Genomic DNA, 18,277 nt, shown 5'->3' on the forward strand with positions numbered 1-18,277 from the left:
GAAATTAAGAAGGAGGACACACAGACGATTTGAATAATGAGAACAATCCTCATTATAACTTCAGAATTGAGACCATTTAATAATACTGTGTAATTCCAATGGTCTTAGACATTATATTACTGATATTCTATCTTACTCTGCCAGTTTAGATTCAGATTTGTTTTAATTTGGGCTACTGTATGAAGAAGTTATGACAGTTGAGAGAGTAACATTTACACTCACGTAATCTTGTGCAGAATCTGCTCTGTTCTACACGATTGAGGAATCCTCTGATTTTCATTCCTACTATAGATGCAGACATTTACAGATATTATTACGCCTTCATCGTCTGTATGAAGCAGACCAGTACTCAGAAATCATTTTCCTTATGCTAATTTTCTGCAAACAGATAGAAGCAACAGATAGTTCTTTTCAGAATTTGGTAACAGAAGACAGTGTTAAGACTAAGTGTTACTTTCAAGCAGAGGTGGTATTCAGCAGGTTCTGATCAGTTCTGGAGAACCGATAGCAGAAATTTTGAGTAGTTCGGAGAACTGGCAAATACCACCTCTGCCTGGAATTTTACAATATCCTTCCTCTGCCACGCCCATAGAACCAGTAGTAAAAAAATTTGACTCTCACCAACACTTTCAATTTCAATATAACATATTTCTATATCTTGCCTGCCAAAGTCAATTTACCAAATTGTAATGAGTAATTGTAACCATTGCCATTGTTTTTCCTTTCCATATTCTCTTGTACTCCAAATGTCCCTCAGGGATATGCAAACATTTTGATTCAAATAGAGCTATTCAAAGCAGTTTGAATCAAAATGTTCTGCACGTAATTTCTTTCCCTTCTGACAGCCTAAATATATTATTTCAAGATCTGCTTCTGTCTGAATTCCATTCTACATTCTTTCTTTAACTTCTCACCAATTAGAAATTCCACACTTTGACTTTAATTACATTTTTATACCAGTATATATTGAATAATCTGAAACAGTTGATTGGTAGCTTTTGGTTGAACTAAGGCCATTGCTTTTTGTCCTTAACAATGATTCCATATTTTTTTCATTTATTTGATTTCTGTAGTCACCCCTCTCAACCAGTGACTCTGGTGATGTACGTGGTTTAGATTATGTTTTTAATCTGTTAAATGTTTTGATCCTATAAAAGGGACAAATCTTTTATTTAGTGTCTTATAAACATCACTGCCATATGTCACTTCCGAGTCTGTTTTACACTATGGTGTCTGAAATATTTCTAGCAATCTCTGGTCGATGGATTTTTTTACTTCAATTTAATAATAAAATTCTAAATTTCAGCATTAAAATCTGATGACTGATGCTTAAAAAGTAGCATCTTTGTACCACAATTTTTAAAGGCATGATAATTCCATTTATGTTGCTGCCTTTAATTTATCATGATCTTCATATCCGGGCTATTTTATGTTTATATATGTGCGCATAAGGAGTTAATTGCTAAATGTTACGGTGCACAGGAGTAAAGACAAAGAGAAGAAAAGTAGATAAGCTTATGAGTATAATGTGATACAGATTTTACAAATAATCCTGTGGGAGATTCAAAATAATTTAAAAATATTAAATTTGCTTTCCCTAAATAATACACCATGTATTTGAACTCTTAGTAATATAAGGAAAGTTTAAAGCATATTGAACAATAAGCAATGTAATAGATTGTGGGAAATGAGATATTGATATTTTCGTTTCTGTTTCAGATGATTGACATCCAAAAACTATGATTTCAGGAATGAATGCTTGGACCTAATATAATGCTTGGAACTTAAACGGAACCATAGGAAGAAAAATCCAGAGAATCTCAAATCATAATCAAATTACATCAGAAATTCAATCATGTATGGAAGTGCTCGGTCAGTTGGGAAAATTGAGCCAAGTAGCCAGAGTCCTGGGCGTTCACCACGGCTGCCACGTTCACCACGATTGGGCCATCGTCGAACCAACAGCACAGGGGGCAGCTCTGGAGGTAGTACTGGAGGTGGAAGTGGCAAGACACTTTCAATGGAAAATATCCAGTCCTTAAATGCTGCTTATGCCACGTCAGGCCCTATGTACCTAAGTGAACACGAAAATGTGGGCGCAGACACACCTAAAAGCACCATGACCCTTGGCCGATCTGGGGGTCGTTTGCCTTATGGTGTTAGAATGACTGCAATGGGCAGCAGCCCCAACATTGCCAGTAGCGGGGTCGCCAGCGATACTATTGCATTTGGAGAACATCACCTTCCTCCTGTGAGCATGGCTTCTACAGTGCCTCATTCACTACGCCAAGCCAGGGACAACACAATAATGGACCTGCAGACACAACTAAAGGAAGTTCTCCGGGAAAATGATATATTGCGGAAGGATGTAGAAGTGAAAGAAAGCAAACTTAGCTCCTCCATGAACAGTATCAAGACATTCTGGAGTCCTGAGCTGAAGAAAGAGAGGGCCCTGAGGAAAGACGAAGCATCCAAAATCACAATTTGGAAAGAGCAGTATCGGGTGGTTCAGGAAGAAAATCAGGTTAGCAAACTAAAGACTTAAGCAGGGGGGAAAAAAGGGTGTGTGGGAGAGTGGGAAAATGCAGTCGTAATAGTAGGTAGGTTTTGAATAATTCATTGCTGTGAAATTCCAGAATGAATACAATAATCTTATCCAATCTGACTGGTTTTAACAAGACAGAAAGGTTCTGTCTTAGCTTTTTCTATATTACCTGGGTGAATATTTAACTTAGGGGCAACTTCTTTCTGTCCCCATTTTCAAAGTCCCAAGAACAGGTAGTCATCCCACAATTTTCTGTTGCTAGCCAAGACAGCTGTTAAGTGAGTTTTGCCCCATTTTATGGGCTTTTTTGCCAGAGTTGTTCGGTGAATCCACTGCACTTGTCAAGTTAGTAACACAACCGTTAAGTGAATGTGACTTTCCCGTTGACTTTGTTTGTCAAAAGGTTGCAAAAGGTGATCACATGACCCTGAGACTCTGCAGCCATTATAAATATGAGCCAGTTGCCAATCGTCTGAATTTTGATCACGTGACCACGGGAATGCTGCAATGTTTTAAATTATATTTTTCAGTACTGTTGCAACTTGGAATAGTCACTAAATGAATGGTTGTAAGTTAAGGGCTACTTGTAGTATAAATATATTCTCTGATTTCTTCAGGTCAAAATCCATTGCATAATACAGAAACACTGTATTTCATAATATTAAGTAATTATTAATTTTAAAGCACAATTAATCAACAGTACCTAATTTGAAAACTTAACAGTTAACACAGTCTTGGTATTTTAAAACCTTGTTTAATTTTGGCTCCAATTTTGGCTACAGGTAGATATAATCATAGAACAAATATTCATAGATCCAATTCCTACCTCAGTAGTGATAGAATACACTGCAAATTAGATAGGACACTGCAAAAACAAATGCAGTTGGTCCTCATTTAGTGACCACTTGTTTAGTGGCTATTCAAACTTAAAATGTCATTGAACAAGCTGTAGTTGTGACTGACTTAGTGACCAGGTTTATAGTTGTGATGACCCCCCCGCTGCCCATGGTCAGGTAATTTTCACCTTGGCAGTTGATCTACATTTATGGCTGTTTGCAGCATCCTACAGTCACATGACTGCTGTCACTTTTCTGATTTTCCAAAATCAAAAAACAAAAATAAATGATTCGATTAAATGCTTTTAATTCTGACAGGAAACATCAGTACATAGCAACCAAAACAAAAGGCAGCAATAACTTGCTGCTCTTCCGCTTATTTAACGCCGCTCCCTGTGCACGCATGCCCCACCAACATGGCTGTTGTACTTCTCAAGAGGCCTAAGAGGCCTGGAATCTTTCTGTTGGGCCTAGTTCTTTCTTCTGCTGCTGGCCTGCTCACCAGCTGATTGTCAGCTGACTGCTTCTTCATTGTCCACCTCCCACGCCGTGAGTCTACTGTTTTTCATTATCCTTGCAAGCCAGGGTATTAAAATCAAGGCCCGGGAGCCAGATCTGCCCCGTGGGGTGTTTATATATGGCCCATGGGGCCACCCTGGAAATAGCAAAGGACACGCCCATGGTGCTTCTGCCAGTGAAAACGGAGCTCGGCACACAGCCCTCCTGAGCTCCGTTTTCACTGGCAGAGGGTGGCAGGAGACCGACATAGCCAAAAGTGGAACTCAGAAGCCTGTTTTCATGGGCAGACCGCTCATGCCACCACAGGCACAACCGACACAACTGACGTCATGCTGGCCACACCTATCGCCACCCCCCCACGGTCAAACACAACCCTGATGCAACTCTCAATGAAATCAAGTTTGACAACCCTGCTATAAGCCTTCCCCTCCTGAATGGCAACCCAGAGACGGTCTGCTGGAGGCTTGCCATTTTGAGGATTGACAACTGCACTTTCTGACAGTTTTGCCAAAAACTGGCACTTATTTCAGGTTTTCAGCAAAACCGCTCCCATAGAGAGCCAGTGGTTCACTTTAATGACCATGACATTTCCTTAACAACCATGGATTCATTGAATGACTGCTGGAATTTTCTAAATGACTATTGCAAAAAAGGTCTAAAGTTGGGTTGGTCATGTGACCAACCTTCTTCACAGCCCTCACAAATTATGGCTGTGATGGGCAGGGGGCTCCATTATGGTCAGAACCCAGGGACTATATGCATCATTAGGTCATGCTTGCTTGTGTTTGCAACATCCCAAAATATTCATATGGAATGGGCATTTTAAACCACCTCCAAGTGAGATTGAAAGGGGAACAATAATACCTTGCTTCTTTGTATAAAGACCTATTAGACTCCTGAGATTTGAACTGAACCTTTTGTGGCAAATTTCAAAGGGTTCTTGAAATGGACCATTTCTGAGAGTTTTTTATGATTGAGAAAAAAGAGAGCAATGGGATGCTGAGTTTAATACGGAGGAGTTTAAGAATTTATTTACGCCTTTTAGATTTTTTATTAACAGTGGAGAGTTTTCCTTAATGGCCTGTAAAGAAGGTTAAAATGAAGAAGGGCAAGGCTTTCAAATAGGTTTTTGGCTGCAGCCCCCATATTATGGGATAGTTTTAATCTGCAGATTAGACTAGAGTCCTCATTGCTCACTTCAGGAAACTTATTTAAAATAAAGCTGTTCTAGAAGGAATCGGGAATAAATGTCACAACTATGCTTACTGTATTAAGGCAAGCTATTTGTATATGGAATGAAAGCATTTGGGTGTTAGGTTTTTATTATGTTTTTATGATATAAAATGTCAGCAGTCTTTTAATTCTGACAATTTATAAACGATGAATGAATGATCCTCGTATCTAAAATAATAAAATATTTCTTTTTAATTTAAAAATGCATGAAAAGCTATGGCTTTTTGGTCAGCCAAATAATATTAAACAGAAGAGGATACAGTGGCTTTTCTATATAATTCTGTGCACCCTTTCTAATTGTTCATTTAAACCCCACTATAATTACCACTATAATGATAGGCTTGTGGAACAATGGCCAAAAAGGAAGGGTGTTATTTAAAAGCATGGTGAAATATATAATGACATGTGAATGCTTGGTATCCTAATTTGCCAATTCATGTCTAATTGAATTGTTCCACATCCTCTATACCACTTGCATCTAGTGATTTCTGCCCCTTATATTGAAGACCCAGATAATGAAATTTACCGTATGTTTTGCACTATAAGGTGCTCCAGACCATAAGACACAGCTTTTGGGGAGGAAAGCAAGGGGAAAAAAAATCTGCATCTGCTTCTGCCCCTAGCAATTTGCCTTCTTGCAGCAAACAGCCTGATTTAGCACAAGCAGCTGATGGGCGGTTGGATCGGCCTCCCGGAATACTGATGATCAGCTGTTCCAGGTTGCGGGGATCGCCACTACCTATTGCTGCCTCCGCATGCCCCATTTTCAGCGGCAATCCCTGCTTTCCATTATATCGTTTATACCTATGGTTTACCTAATGAAGCTCTTTTTCTAAGTATCCAAGTGGTAGAATGATACATGGCGCAGCTCTACTGAAAACAAAATTACATACCTGACCATACTGAAGCTTTTATTTAGTGGACCTTGCTTTACCCAACTTTCCATGCAATAGACTATATTTCTGCAATGATTTGCATATTGTGCATATTATGTAGTGATGCAAATGACATAAATTAATACCAGTAGGTTAAGCCATCACAGTGACCCACATCGTATTTGACAATCATTTGTAAATCACAACTATAACCACCTCACCTGTACACTAAAATGTTTAGCTGTAATTCACTTTTTTTTGCCAACTTTACTTCTTCCAAATTTACTATACAATTCTAAATTTAGTCCCAAAATATTTGCTTTGGAATAAAACTAAGAAAAAATGGTGCATTCCAGATGATTTAGACTATAACTCATATGATCTCTGGCCAGGAATTGAGTTTTATTTATGGGCCAGCTGTTATTTGGTTTGCAAGCTGACCTTTTCCTCTCCTGAGTCCATAATACAACAAAAACCCAGGTGGAATATATCAAAACATGCCTTTCCTTTCCTTGATTCTATGTCACGTGCAGAATGCTGGAGAGAAACAAATTTTGATTCTCCATTCTGTATGTGTTATCCACCTATGCACGCCTCTTCTTCAGAATCTTCTACAGCTTGAGGAGATCTTTTGTTTGTAATTTTAGTGCAGTTTTTAATAAACATAGTAAAAACTAACACAAAGTAAACTAGAAGAAAAGAAAGGGAATCCAGAAGATTATAGGAAAAAGAAAAGAAAAAAAGCAGAAAAGGAAAAAGGCATCCAGGACAGAAATAAAAAGTGGCTTCCAATTTCCATTACACAGAACATGAGCCAATGTACTAACTTTTCATTCTATTTTAAAGTTGCACATACAAAAACACTTCTCTCCATAGCCTAAGTTTTAGCAATCAAGAAATCTTATCTTTTCCATCCTAATTCAGGAAAAAGTCTGTTAGGAGTTACCAGAAATCTCAGATGAATAGTTTAGCCCTGATCAAATAGTCCAATGTTATATTCCTTATTTTTGTTGTGCTCAGTCCTGAACTTTAAATCATTCCTATGGTATTACAGGATTTGATCTTTTATCAATCTCTGCCATTTAAAAGGGAATCTTTCATTAGCCTATTTTTTTTAAAATCCCATAAAAAGACATCATCCTGGGTTTTCTTGTCACAGCTATTCCATGCTCAGATCCTGTTCTTGATTTTCTATAATATTTATATCAGGTAAACGTTTTGTAAAGTTTTTTTCATCATCTTTTAAAAGTTTATCCACTGAAATCTGTATTGTTACTGAGATATTAGTTATTTATGCCAGTCAATGTTTCAAAAAAGTATTTAAAATAAGAAAAAGTTATAGTCAGCTTAGCTGTATTAACTCTTTTCTGCCTGGTCCTTTAGGTCCCTCTAGTGTCCAACTGCAACATTTATTGAGCCTCACTTCCTAATATAGATTTAGTTTCATTTCAATCATTTCTTGTAAGTATATTATTTAATTATACTTGTTTTTCAAATCTTACAGCAAAAATAACCAATATTCCAAATCTCTCTGGTCTTCCAATCCATTTAAAACTTTTTAAAACCCTCTTTTTGCCAAGTGTATATTTTAAAATTTTAAGTCTCTGTTTAAAAAATTTTAAATCAAAAGAAGAAACTCGCCAGGTGTAAAATTAAGCTTATCGTTTTGAAGGTCTCTAATATCCACAAAGTGATTGTGTACATATAAAACATTAGTAAGACCACACCTAGAGTACTGCATCCAGTTGTGGTCACCACATTATAAAAAAGATGTTGAGACTCTAGAAAAAGTACAGAGAAGAGCAACCAGGATGATTAGGGGACTGTATATGAAGAACGGTTACAGGAACTGGGCATGGCTAGTTTAGTGAAGAGAAGGACCTGGGGAGACATGATAGCAGTTTTCCAATATTTGAGGGGCTGCCATAGAGCGGAAGAGGTCAGTCTATTTTTCTAAAGCGCCTGTAGGCCAGACAAGGAATAATGGATGGAAACTGAACAAGGAGAAATTTAACCTAGAAATAAGGAGAAACTTTCTGACAGTGAGAATGACCAACCAATGGAACAGAAGTTGCCCTCGGAAATTGTGGGAGCGCCATCACTTGAGACCTTCAAGAAGAGATTGGATTCCCATCTGTCAGAAATGGTGTAGTGGCTTCCACTTGGGCGGGGGAGTTGGACTAAATGACTATAAGGTCCCTTCCAATTCTGATTATCTGTTATCTGGTTAAATTGAACATTTCTGAATGTGATTAGAAAGTGAGTTTGGCTGACTTAGTGTTCTTAGGAAACACAGTATCTTCTGACAGCAAAGGTATCATCTCCCTTGGCTCCTGGCACTCACTGGAAGTTTGGATTGACCAGATTTTTTTAAATGAGAAACCATATTATCTGTTATGCATACAAAGCTTTTGAGTACACTTACATCAAGCTTTTTTGGTAGCTGCCTGGTAGATTTGGAGCACAGATTGCATTTCCACATTACTTCTCAAAACTTTCATATGATCAGTTAGTGCTTGTCAACCCGTCAAAGTAGACTAGATCAGAAAATGAACTCTTTTAAATTATGGACCACAAGAATTCTGTTGTTGCTGGACCTAATAATAGAATCTTTAAAGCTTGACAGCCTTTCTGCCTGCCTGCATATCTTTCAAACTAAGTCAAGAGGAAGCAATCTTGAGGGGTTTTTTTCACTCCCACTCTCACCTGCCTTTCAGAACTACGGTATGCTGGTGTTTCACTCTTCCATTCCTTCAAGAGTATCTCCTTCATCTTCTACCTGTTCTTAACTTTGAATCAGTCTTTCAGGACAAAGTGAAATAGTAGAAATGGTATTAAACTATAGAGCTGTTTTCTGAAATATAAGCAAATTGATTCTGGTCTTTATTTCATTTGATTATAAGACACATTCAGCAAAAATCTCCCTGGTAACATTTTGTTTCATGGTTACTTGTGACAGTTGGTTGGGTATGTACAATCTTTTGAAAATGGATGGTTCATCCTGATGTTGTCATTCTTTTTGGTTGATGGAAAGTCTAACACTAGATCAATTTATTTTTATTGGCTGTAATTAATGGCGGATATAATTAACAGTTCCATGAAGAAAAGTAAGCAGGCATACCTTGCATGATGTTTCTTTTTTCACTATGTTCATGTTTTTATAATCTTAATTCATTCAAATTTAGGATTTGAATTCAAATTTTAGAATTTAGGAACATTAGAATTTTAACTTTTGAGATGCAGTCATTAGGTATAATTTTTAGATGTTAAAATGTATCACATCATTTGTCATATCCTCAGTTTTGTAAGTTCTAGTTTAAAATCTATTAGCCTTTTTATTGTGCTTTTTTTCTCCAAAAGTAATTAGTTTGTAATATTCGTAACAAGTTTTTAGCTTCCCTGTTTCAATTTAGCTGATACCCTTTTCCCCAAAAATATGACCTACCCTGAAAGTAAGTCCTAGCTTGATTTTTACATGTGTGCCCAATATAAGCCCTACCCCACCCCCAAATAAGCCCTAATTAAGATCCTGCCCGCTCCAGAATTCACGGGTAAAAAATAATCTATGGTGGGGGGTAGATCTGCCCTACTACTTACCTTTGGACAGTTGTAGCCAGGCCTTGCACACCCCGACACCTGCCTTGCCAGCCCATTTCTTCTGCAGCTGGCAAGGCTTTCCTGAAGGCGTCTGTAGCTGATAACAAAGCTCCAGATTGATCCGGAGCTCTGTTATCGATTGCGGAGGCCTTTAGGAAAGCCTTGCCAGTCACAGAAAAAGAAGGTTTTGAAGGTCTCTGACAGTGAAAAGGAGTCAAGGGGCGACGCATGCAAGTGAGGTTAGTCAGTGGATGACATCCCCCGAAAATAAGACCTGGCACCTTTTTCGGTGGCAAAAAAAAATATAAGACAGGGTCTTATTTTTAGGAAAACACAGTAATAAGTATGCTGATCATGAATAAATGCGAAATCTGCCCAAACTTCACTGTTATCTTGACTTGCAAATGACATATTCAAGAGCATTCTTAAATGAGCAACAACCAAAAGTGGAAGAGGGAGGTTCAAGCAGGGGTTTATAAAGTTGAATACTAGATTGGCTATGATCCAAGAAATTATTTTCTCAAACATGTCTTAAAAAGGGAATGGAAAATGCAAGTAGAAACTGCCTGTAAAATAAACAGTACAGCCTTTTCTTAGGCAAGTAGTGGATCCAAAAACTGCAGCATAGGGATTAATTATCTCAATGGATAATTGAATAAGCCACTTTTGGTAAACCCTTGCCAGTCAAGAAAGATACAGCCAATCTGTGGATGATCACTTTTTATGTCAAAACACATTATCTAGATTGGTGATTACAAGTAAATGAAACACCATATAAACATACATCATGAAAATAATAATAATAATAATACTAATATGTTCATCATAGTAGAGCTCTCCCTTGCTTTAGGAAGTCCAGAATAATCCAATCCAGATAGCAACTGCTGGTAGTAGAGAAGGAGAATCGAGAATATAATTATTTTCTGATGGACAGAGAATGGGTAAGTCCTTGCAGTCCTTTTGCCAAGTCAGTCACATATCAGTTTTCCAAACATAGTAGGAATTAATCTAAACAGTTTTTCTTTGAGCCCATCAGTTACGGCCTTCGCTGGAAATCTTAACTGCAGGAAATGAGTGGCAATGCTGCCTTTGCTTGCTGTATGTTGATACATCTCCAAAAGACATATGCACAACTACAAATAATATAGGCCCCTTTATTAAAACTATGAAAAGATATGCCAATGTAGCATCGTATTTTAGTTCCCTTGTTATGGGTGCAGACAAAAGATAAACTAACATTGTATGTTGGGATGTGACCTCAGAAAAGGAGAAGTAAACAAAGGAATATTTATTGATTTTATCCAATTTAGAAGCTGCAGACCCAATCAACTCTGGGTGGCTCACAGTATTAAAAAACTGACAGACAGACAGATAGATTAATGTAGTATTTAGGCATGAAGCTGGAAAACAGGAGACCGTGAGTTCTAATTCTGCCTTATGTATGAAAGTCGATTGGGTAATTTTGGACCAGTTATTCTCTCTCAGCCCAACTTACTCCACGGCGGGGGGGGGGGAATAGTAGCAGGAAAGTCTATTAGGTATGTCCTCTGCCTTGAGTTATTTATAAAAATAACACGCAGGATAAAAATAATATCCAACACAGAATCCATTCCCCTAACATCCTCCCAGCAGTAGATGACCATAAAACATATACTAATAAGGGTATATTGGAACTGCAGCTCTTTTTGTAATGTATGATCATGATGTAACAATGTTCATGATCAGGGTTAGTTATTTCTTATTTTTAAACTTAACACCAAGCAGAAAAGTAATTCCTCTTTCTGATTAACAGACTCCCCTCCCCCACCCCAAAAAAAAAAGAATCTGGAAAGTTTTACCGTCAAAGAGGAAACAATCAAATATATATTCTGCATATATGCTCACATATTCTTCACTGCAAATTAGTCAAATATTAATAAAGATGGTTAAACATTGAAAAAATTATTAAAATTAAATTTGGCTAGATGGAATATATTCTACTGTTCATAAAATCTCTGTAGGACTAAAAGCCAACATTAAATGACAACTGAAGGCAGGATTGAAATGAAAAGGAATAATTTGTCATAGTTGACCTCCAACCACCAACCAGGATATACTCAGGATGTGAGTCTTCCCTGCAGGAATATGTGATCATTGAATGTGTATCTTAAATGTCAGGTCTGTAGTCTGTCTTTTATAAGGGGCAAAGAAAAACATTAGGACTATTTAATTAGTCTTTAAATAAAAATAACCCTGAAGGAACAGCGGGGGAGAAAAGATATAAACCAAACCTGATAGAAAAGAGGCCATAGCACAGCGGAACAAATAGTAGAGAATAGAGAACTGGTCACATTGCAAAAGAGCCCAGGAGCTAAATAAAAAACAGCGTTATAAAGCTGTAACTAGAGCTTAGTGTTGTGGAGATGCCGAAGGCAAATAAACGTTATGCTTATCAAATAAAATAAATTCTGAACCACGTCATAAACCAAGGATTTCATAAGACTGCATGACTCTGGGTTCACAGAACTTTAGTTTCCATCTTTAGTTCCAAAGTTGCAGTTTCCCAGACAAACTGGATGTGCATTTGAGTGATGTTTCCAGATGCACAGAGCCTGTTCAAAGAGCACGTTGCAGATGTGGTGAGGAAGCCCTTTGCCCAGATTCATCTAGTGCAGGGGTGTCAAACTCGATTTCATTGAGGGGCTGCATCAGGGTTGGATTTGACCTCAGGGGGCTGGTGTGGGTGTGGCCAAGGGAGGTATGACCGGCTCGATGTCACTTGTGTTGAGAGCACCTGTGGTGGCCTGAGCGCTCTGCCAGTGAAAAAGGGCTCCTGAGCTCCGTTTTTGCTGGCAGAGTCACCGCGGGCCAGTCCTTCGCTGTTTCCAGAGCAGCCCCGCAGCCAGATCTAAGCACCCCACGAGCCAGATCTGGCCTGTGGGCCTTGAGTTTGATACCCCTGAACTAGTGCATCAATTGTCCCCTTTCCTGGATTGATTTCTCTTGGGACATAGGAAGTGAACTTCCTGTGTTCTGGTGCCTGCCCTCCATGACAGCATTCGGCTGGCATTTCAAACAGCCCTGATCCTATTGTCCTTTGAATGGGTCTTGAAGACCAGGCTTTTTCTCTAAACCTCACAATAGGTTGGAGTGCCTATTCTGATTGAACGTCTGTGTGTGTGTGTGTGTGTGTGTGTGTGTCTTGTTGGTCCAGTGGACTATGGATTTATTTTTAATTTGTGTTGCCCAGAGTCACTGTTGACTTGGGTGTCCATAGAAATCTAAATTAGAAATAAACAAGCATCTAAAACCCTTGCTGAGATTTATGACTTTTGGAAAGTAATGTGATATTGGGAACAGAGACATTTTTCTGCATGTCTGCATTGAGATCAATCCCTTCAAGAGATTCTTTCAGCTTTCTTTGACTGTTGTTCCATTGTGGTCTGTGTCTGTCTCGTTCTAGCTCATACTTTTTGGAGTGCGTAGGGGCTTCTTTTCTTTTGAAGCCTATATTTGTATAAAACCATCGAGCAAGTAGTGAGTCCATTCGTGCACATGTTTTATTTCACTGCGGTTAAAGAAAAGTTGAAAATCCCAAGCTAAGAGAGTATTTATACCCACCCACCTACCAAATATCTCTGTCTCCAGTCTTGATCAATATTGGATATGAATCTGAGCGTGCTGGAAAGCTTGAATGCGGTTAAAGATAGATGGAGCCAACAGAGCTTTGCTTTTAAGGTCATGCTTAGAGAGCAAAGGATTTTAGAGAATCAAGTGAGAAGGAAAGTATTTTAGTCATTCAACAATGCAAAAAAACGATGTTTTGAATCACACTGAACTACTTTAGTAGCCACAGTGAATCATTGCATAGAAAGAAGGAACTGAAATATGTTAATATGAAAAAAATGCAAAACCCCAATACATTTGCATGAGTCACTTCACCAAAGAATGCTTTAAAAAAAAGTTTGGTTTGCTTCAAAGTAGTGAGGACCTCCTGTATGGAAATATTAAAGTATGCAAATTTAAGGATCATGAGGTGTAATTTCAGGGAGTTTGAGTAAGGTAAATGATATACTCATACCTACTTACATTTGCATTTCAGTCTCTGTCTCCCACTGAAGGTGTAGTTCTAGTTGAAGAAAAGTAAGAGAGAGAACATTTTTTGCCAAAACATCATCATCATCATCATCATCATCATTATTATTACTACTACTACTACTACTACTACTACTACTACTACTACTACTAAAATGAGGAAATGCAAAGGGGAAAAAATCTTAATCACCGAACCAGTAGTAAAGCCGGTTGAATCCCACCTCTGGTTGAACTTCTGTTACAGATACACTTTGTCAATGAAGCCATTGCTGCATGTTCCACAGTTTTGGTTTTCCAATCTGATATCATCAGCAAAGTTTCTCTTTTCCAGTGTTGTGCCAAATTTGTTCTTGCTGCCATCAGAATATGTTTGAATAAATTGTGCTAATATTCATTTATTTTTTTCTGGAATTATACTTATCCGGAGATCACATTCAGGAAGGAGACCCAGCTACTCCACCCCTCAGCCTCCCTATTCATTATGACGGCTGCATAACATCATCCCAGAAGCGGGCATCATTTTAGAATAGCCGTAATTCATTGCCACCAGTCCCAAAATGGTGCTCATTTCTGAGATGGTACCACATTTGTAGCATCCTTCCAGTCAGTCATAAAGTGGGTGGATTGCCAAGTGCCTAAATTTTGTTCCTGTGGCTGCAGGGGTGCTACAGCAGACATAATTTCCAGCAGGCCCCTCGTAAGCCTCTTTGTTCAGCTCCCTCATAATTTCAAACTTTCTATAACAGAACAATTAAAACTCGGACTACATGTTTTCTGAATAGCTTTTATCCCAGAGCTATAATTGCACTTAACAATGAACTTAAGGACTACTATCAGTGAGCTGTTGGACAGTATTACTTGGTCTGTTGTGTGGATGCTTGTGTGTTTTTAGGAGGCAGGGAATTTTGGTGGGTGGGGAGGTGTTTGGGGATTGTCATGTGTAAGTGTATGTTGAATCTGGTCTGTGGGTGTTATATGAATTTCGTTGTATGTATACTGTATATATACATACAATGACAATAAAGAATTCAATTCAATTCAAACGGTCTCTCAATGAACAGTCATAAGCCAAAGTCTAGTTGTATTTCTTTTGAAGTTTTGCATCTACTTTATCATGGTTTTAATTTATTCCACCTGTTTCGTATTCCAACCAACTTATACAGTATATACACCCTGACAAGTGATCTTGATTTTTTAAATAAATATTTCAAATTCTGTCAGCTTTCTCAACATCTGTACTTTGTTGAAATGACTTTATTCCTCCAGAAATTTGTAAGTACTTCAATCATTGTACAATTTTAATAAGCAGTTCTTTCTATGCCTTCAGTCTGTTTCATGAGTCTTGATACACTATATTGGCATATATGATTACATATTTCTTACAGTAGCTGTCTGAAATAAAAGGTATTTGATAATGAAGCTATTGGATAAGTCACCAGACTTAATCTTGTTTTAAAAACAAGGTATAGAATTGTTTCACTCACCACATTAATGCTATACATCAGGGGTGTCAAACTCGTGGCCTGTGGGCCAGATGCATCACATGCAGGCCATACCACCCCGACTCCACAAAGGCAAAAAAATTTCATGATATGTCATGTGACTTGATCTAGTTTGACATCCGTACTATATACATTGTCCATAAAGCATGTTTGGCCCCTCTCTGGATAGTACTATTTTATAAATTCCTGTTTCTGGTAGACTTTCACCTGCTAAAGTTTATTCTGTTTTCTTCAGTAGAGTCTATAGAATAAGCAGTTAATGCTATTACAATTTTATCACATTTTGTTGAATTTACTATTTTTGATTTTAAGATGCTATTCATTAGACAAGACTCACATTTCAATATTGAGAAAAATAATACCGGTACCTCCTGTTCTATCAAATCATTCTTTCTTTGTGTGTTCTATGGTAGGTTACATTGGAAGAAATTACACCTGGTTTTGCTAACATAGCTATTTGAACAGTTCTAGCATGTGAAATTGTATTTTCATTTTTTGATAGCATTGGAATATCTTTTCCTATTTGTGTTCATAAACAAAACAAGTTTTTCCTATTCTATGAATCTAATAAAATGTGTTGATGCCAAGGTGTTTCTTCTCTTTCCTATGTGGCATACTTCTGTTCCTTGGATTTATTTTGACTATTTTCTGTTCAAGTAGACATGAACAAAGTGTTCTTTGCTTGACCTAATTGAGGTGAGAAATGTTCTACAGACAAGCTAATCTGTAAACATTTTAATTCTCCCATGAGCTGTTCAGAGCATCCAGTGATGGGAAGGTGCTTCAGTCCCTTCTAGGAAGGCTGGGCTTAAACTTGAGGACACTCCTCCTCCTCCACGAGACTCGTCCTTAGCGTCCCCAGTTTTAGCTCAGCCTTTCTTCAGACAGGTTGTGTTATTGTTTTCCTGGTTGGAACAGAACACTAGCGATTTAGCTGATTCGTGTCCTTTCAGCCTAACACCCTGGGGCGCAAGGTTTCACCCTCCACCATAGGTAGATGGCTAAAGGCCACCATCGTTAAGTCATATGATTTTCACTCGTTTCCAGTGCCCCAAGGCATTACTGCTCACTCCACCGGGAGTGCAGCCACCACAGCAGCATGGGCGACCCAAGCTACAGTAGAGGAGATTTGCCAAGCTGCAACCTGGGCTTCTCCATCTCCATTTATTAGAAATTATAAAATTGATGTATTTGCTTCTGCTGAGGCTTCATTTGGTAGGCAAGTTTTGCAGTTTATTTCAGAGACAGTTAGGTCTGCAACCCAGATGGAGTCCCTCCCTTAGGACAGTGCCAAGCTTTGGTATGTCCCATCACTGGATGTTCTGAACAGCTCATGGGAGAAAGGATGTTGGTACTTACCTGATACACCCATTCTCTGTGAGCTGTGAAGAGCATCCAGCTCCTCCTTTTTCCGTCTGGTAGGGGGTCTGTTCTGGCCAGGGTTATTACATAGGCTTAAGCATATAGGGTATCAATACCTTGGCTTTGCAAAACTGGGGACGCTAAGGAGGAGTCTCGTGGAGGAGGAGGAGTGTCCTCAAGTTTAAGCCCAGCCTTCCTAGAAGGGACTGAAGCACCTTCCCATCACTGGATGCTCTGAACAGCTCACAGAGAACGGGCATATCAGGTAAGTACCAACACCCTATCTCTTTTCTGCTCTATTGCCTTTGAGATTATTTAGCAATGAAGTACTTTTAAAAGCAACTTTTTAATGTAAAATTCTACAGTATCATAGCCCTATTAGACATCTGTCATCAAGTCCTTTTTTAGATGTTCTATAATGGTTTGACAATATACAATAAATTTTATACAATATACAACAATTTTTACAATATACAATAAATTTTATTGTTTAAACACCAGACCATATTGAAAAGTTATCAAAACAATACCCAAAACACAGTAAAACATATTCATACTAAATTGCCACCTGTGCTGTCATACTCAATTTGTTTTAGCTAGGCTCTCTTCTTCATAATGATCTTTGATATGAAAACCGCAGCCTTCCTAAGCAATATGCAAATTCATTCCCTATAAGGTGTGGCTCTTTATCCTGATTATCCCAGTATTTCTTAGTTTTTAAACAAGATTCTAAGTAAACATCCATTTCCCCAGAATATAGTTTGCAGTTATACAAGATACGTATGATACCTTCAGAAGCAGGTGCACCACCATATAGAGTCTTTCTGCAAATGGAACTCTATGGCAGGGAACCCCAACCCCCCAGACTGTTGCCTCCTAGTGGCCCATGTAAGCCGTGTGCACGAGTGCAAGCCGTATGCAAGCACGAGGGCACGTGCGTGCAGCTGCACTTGTGCGAGCGGCGGGTGCTAGCTCTCACCTGCGAAACTCCATTTGTGCAAGCAGTGGGCGTGTGTGCTTGTCACTCACAAATGGAGCTGTGTGCACACCTACCACTTGCACAGAATTATCTCCTCCCCCTCCTGCCAAGCCGCCAAGCTCTATGGAATCTGTCATATCTTCATTGTTCAAAACATGTTCTAAATCTGTTCTAAAGAAAGCTCTTCCTAAGATGTGGGGGCATATAAATGATTAAATACTCTGAAGTATTTAGTCTGAAAAAATGATTTGTATCAAACCAGCCACTTCAAGGTCTTAACATTTGAACGTATGATATAATCTTAAGGCAGTATCATCCAAACTCTTCCTTTGAAACTTTTCTCAGCCTTCAGATTGGAGTGGACTGGGAATTAGACAGAGAATTAATATTGTGATATGGTATTTATAAAGTTGGGCAGCCCAAATATCAGGAAGATATATTAAGTACCTGCTCTTCAGAGTACATTTTGGGTAGCAATAGCACTTATATACTGCTCCTTAGTGCTTTACAGCACTACCTGAGCAATTTACAGTGTCAACGTATTCCCACAGAAAATTTGGGTCCTCATTTTTCTGATTTCAGAAGGATGGAAGTCTGGGTCCACCTTGAGCTGGTCAGGATTGACCTTCAGGCTGTGGGCAGATTTAGTCTGAAATACTGCATTCTAAGCGCTGTGCCATTATGGCTTCTATGGATGAGACAGATTACTCGCCACTCCAGGTAATCTGTTTCATCCATATATAAGGTCTCCACTC

General features: G+C 38.5%; 1 protein-coding gene across 10 annotated transcripts in view; it reads left to right on the plus strand.

Annotated features, from left to right (window-relative positions):
• The window catches only part of ERC1 (ELKS/RAB6-interacting/CAST family member 1), a 140,653-nt gene that overhangs the window by 4,756 nt on the left and 117,620 nt on the right, over positions 1–18,277 (plus strand). For all 10 annotated transcript variants that reach the window (XM_087935049.1, XM_087935046.1, XM_087935048.1 and 7 more), the window contains exon 2: positions 1,720–2,524. In XM_087935049.1, coding sequence (XP_087791175.1) covers positions 1,856–2,524 — 669 coding nt within the window. In that variant the 5' untranslated portion in view covers positions 1,720–1,855. The remainder of the gene's footprint in view (positions 1–1,719; positions 2,525–18,277) is intronic.

The sequence above is a fragment of the Pseudonaja textilis genome, chromosome 5, assembly GCF_049901715.1.
Source record: "Pseudonaja textilis isolate UNSWEBS1 chromosome 5, rPseTex1.2, whole genome shotgun sequence".
NCBI classification, from domain to species: Eukaryota; Metazoa; Chordata; class Lepidosauria; order Squamata; family Elapidae; genus Pseudonaja; species Pseudonaja textilis.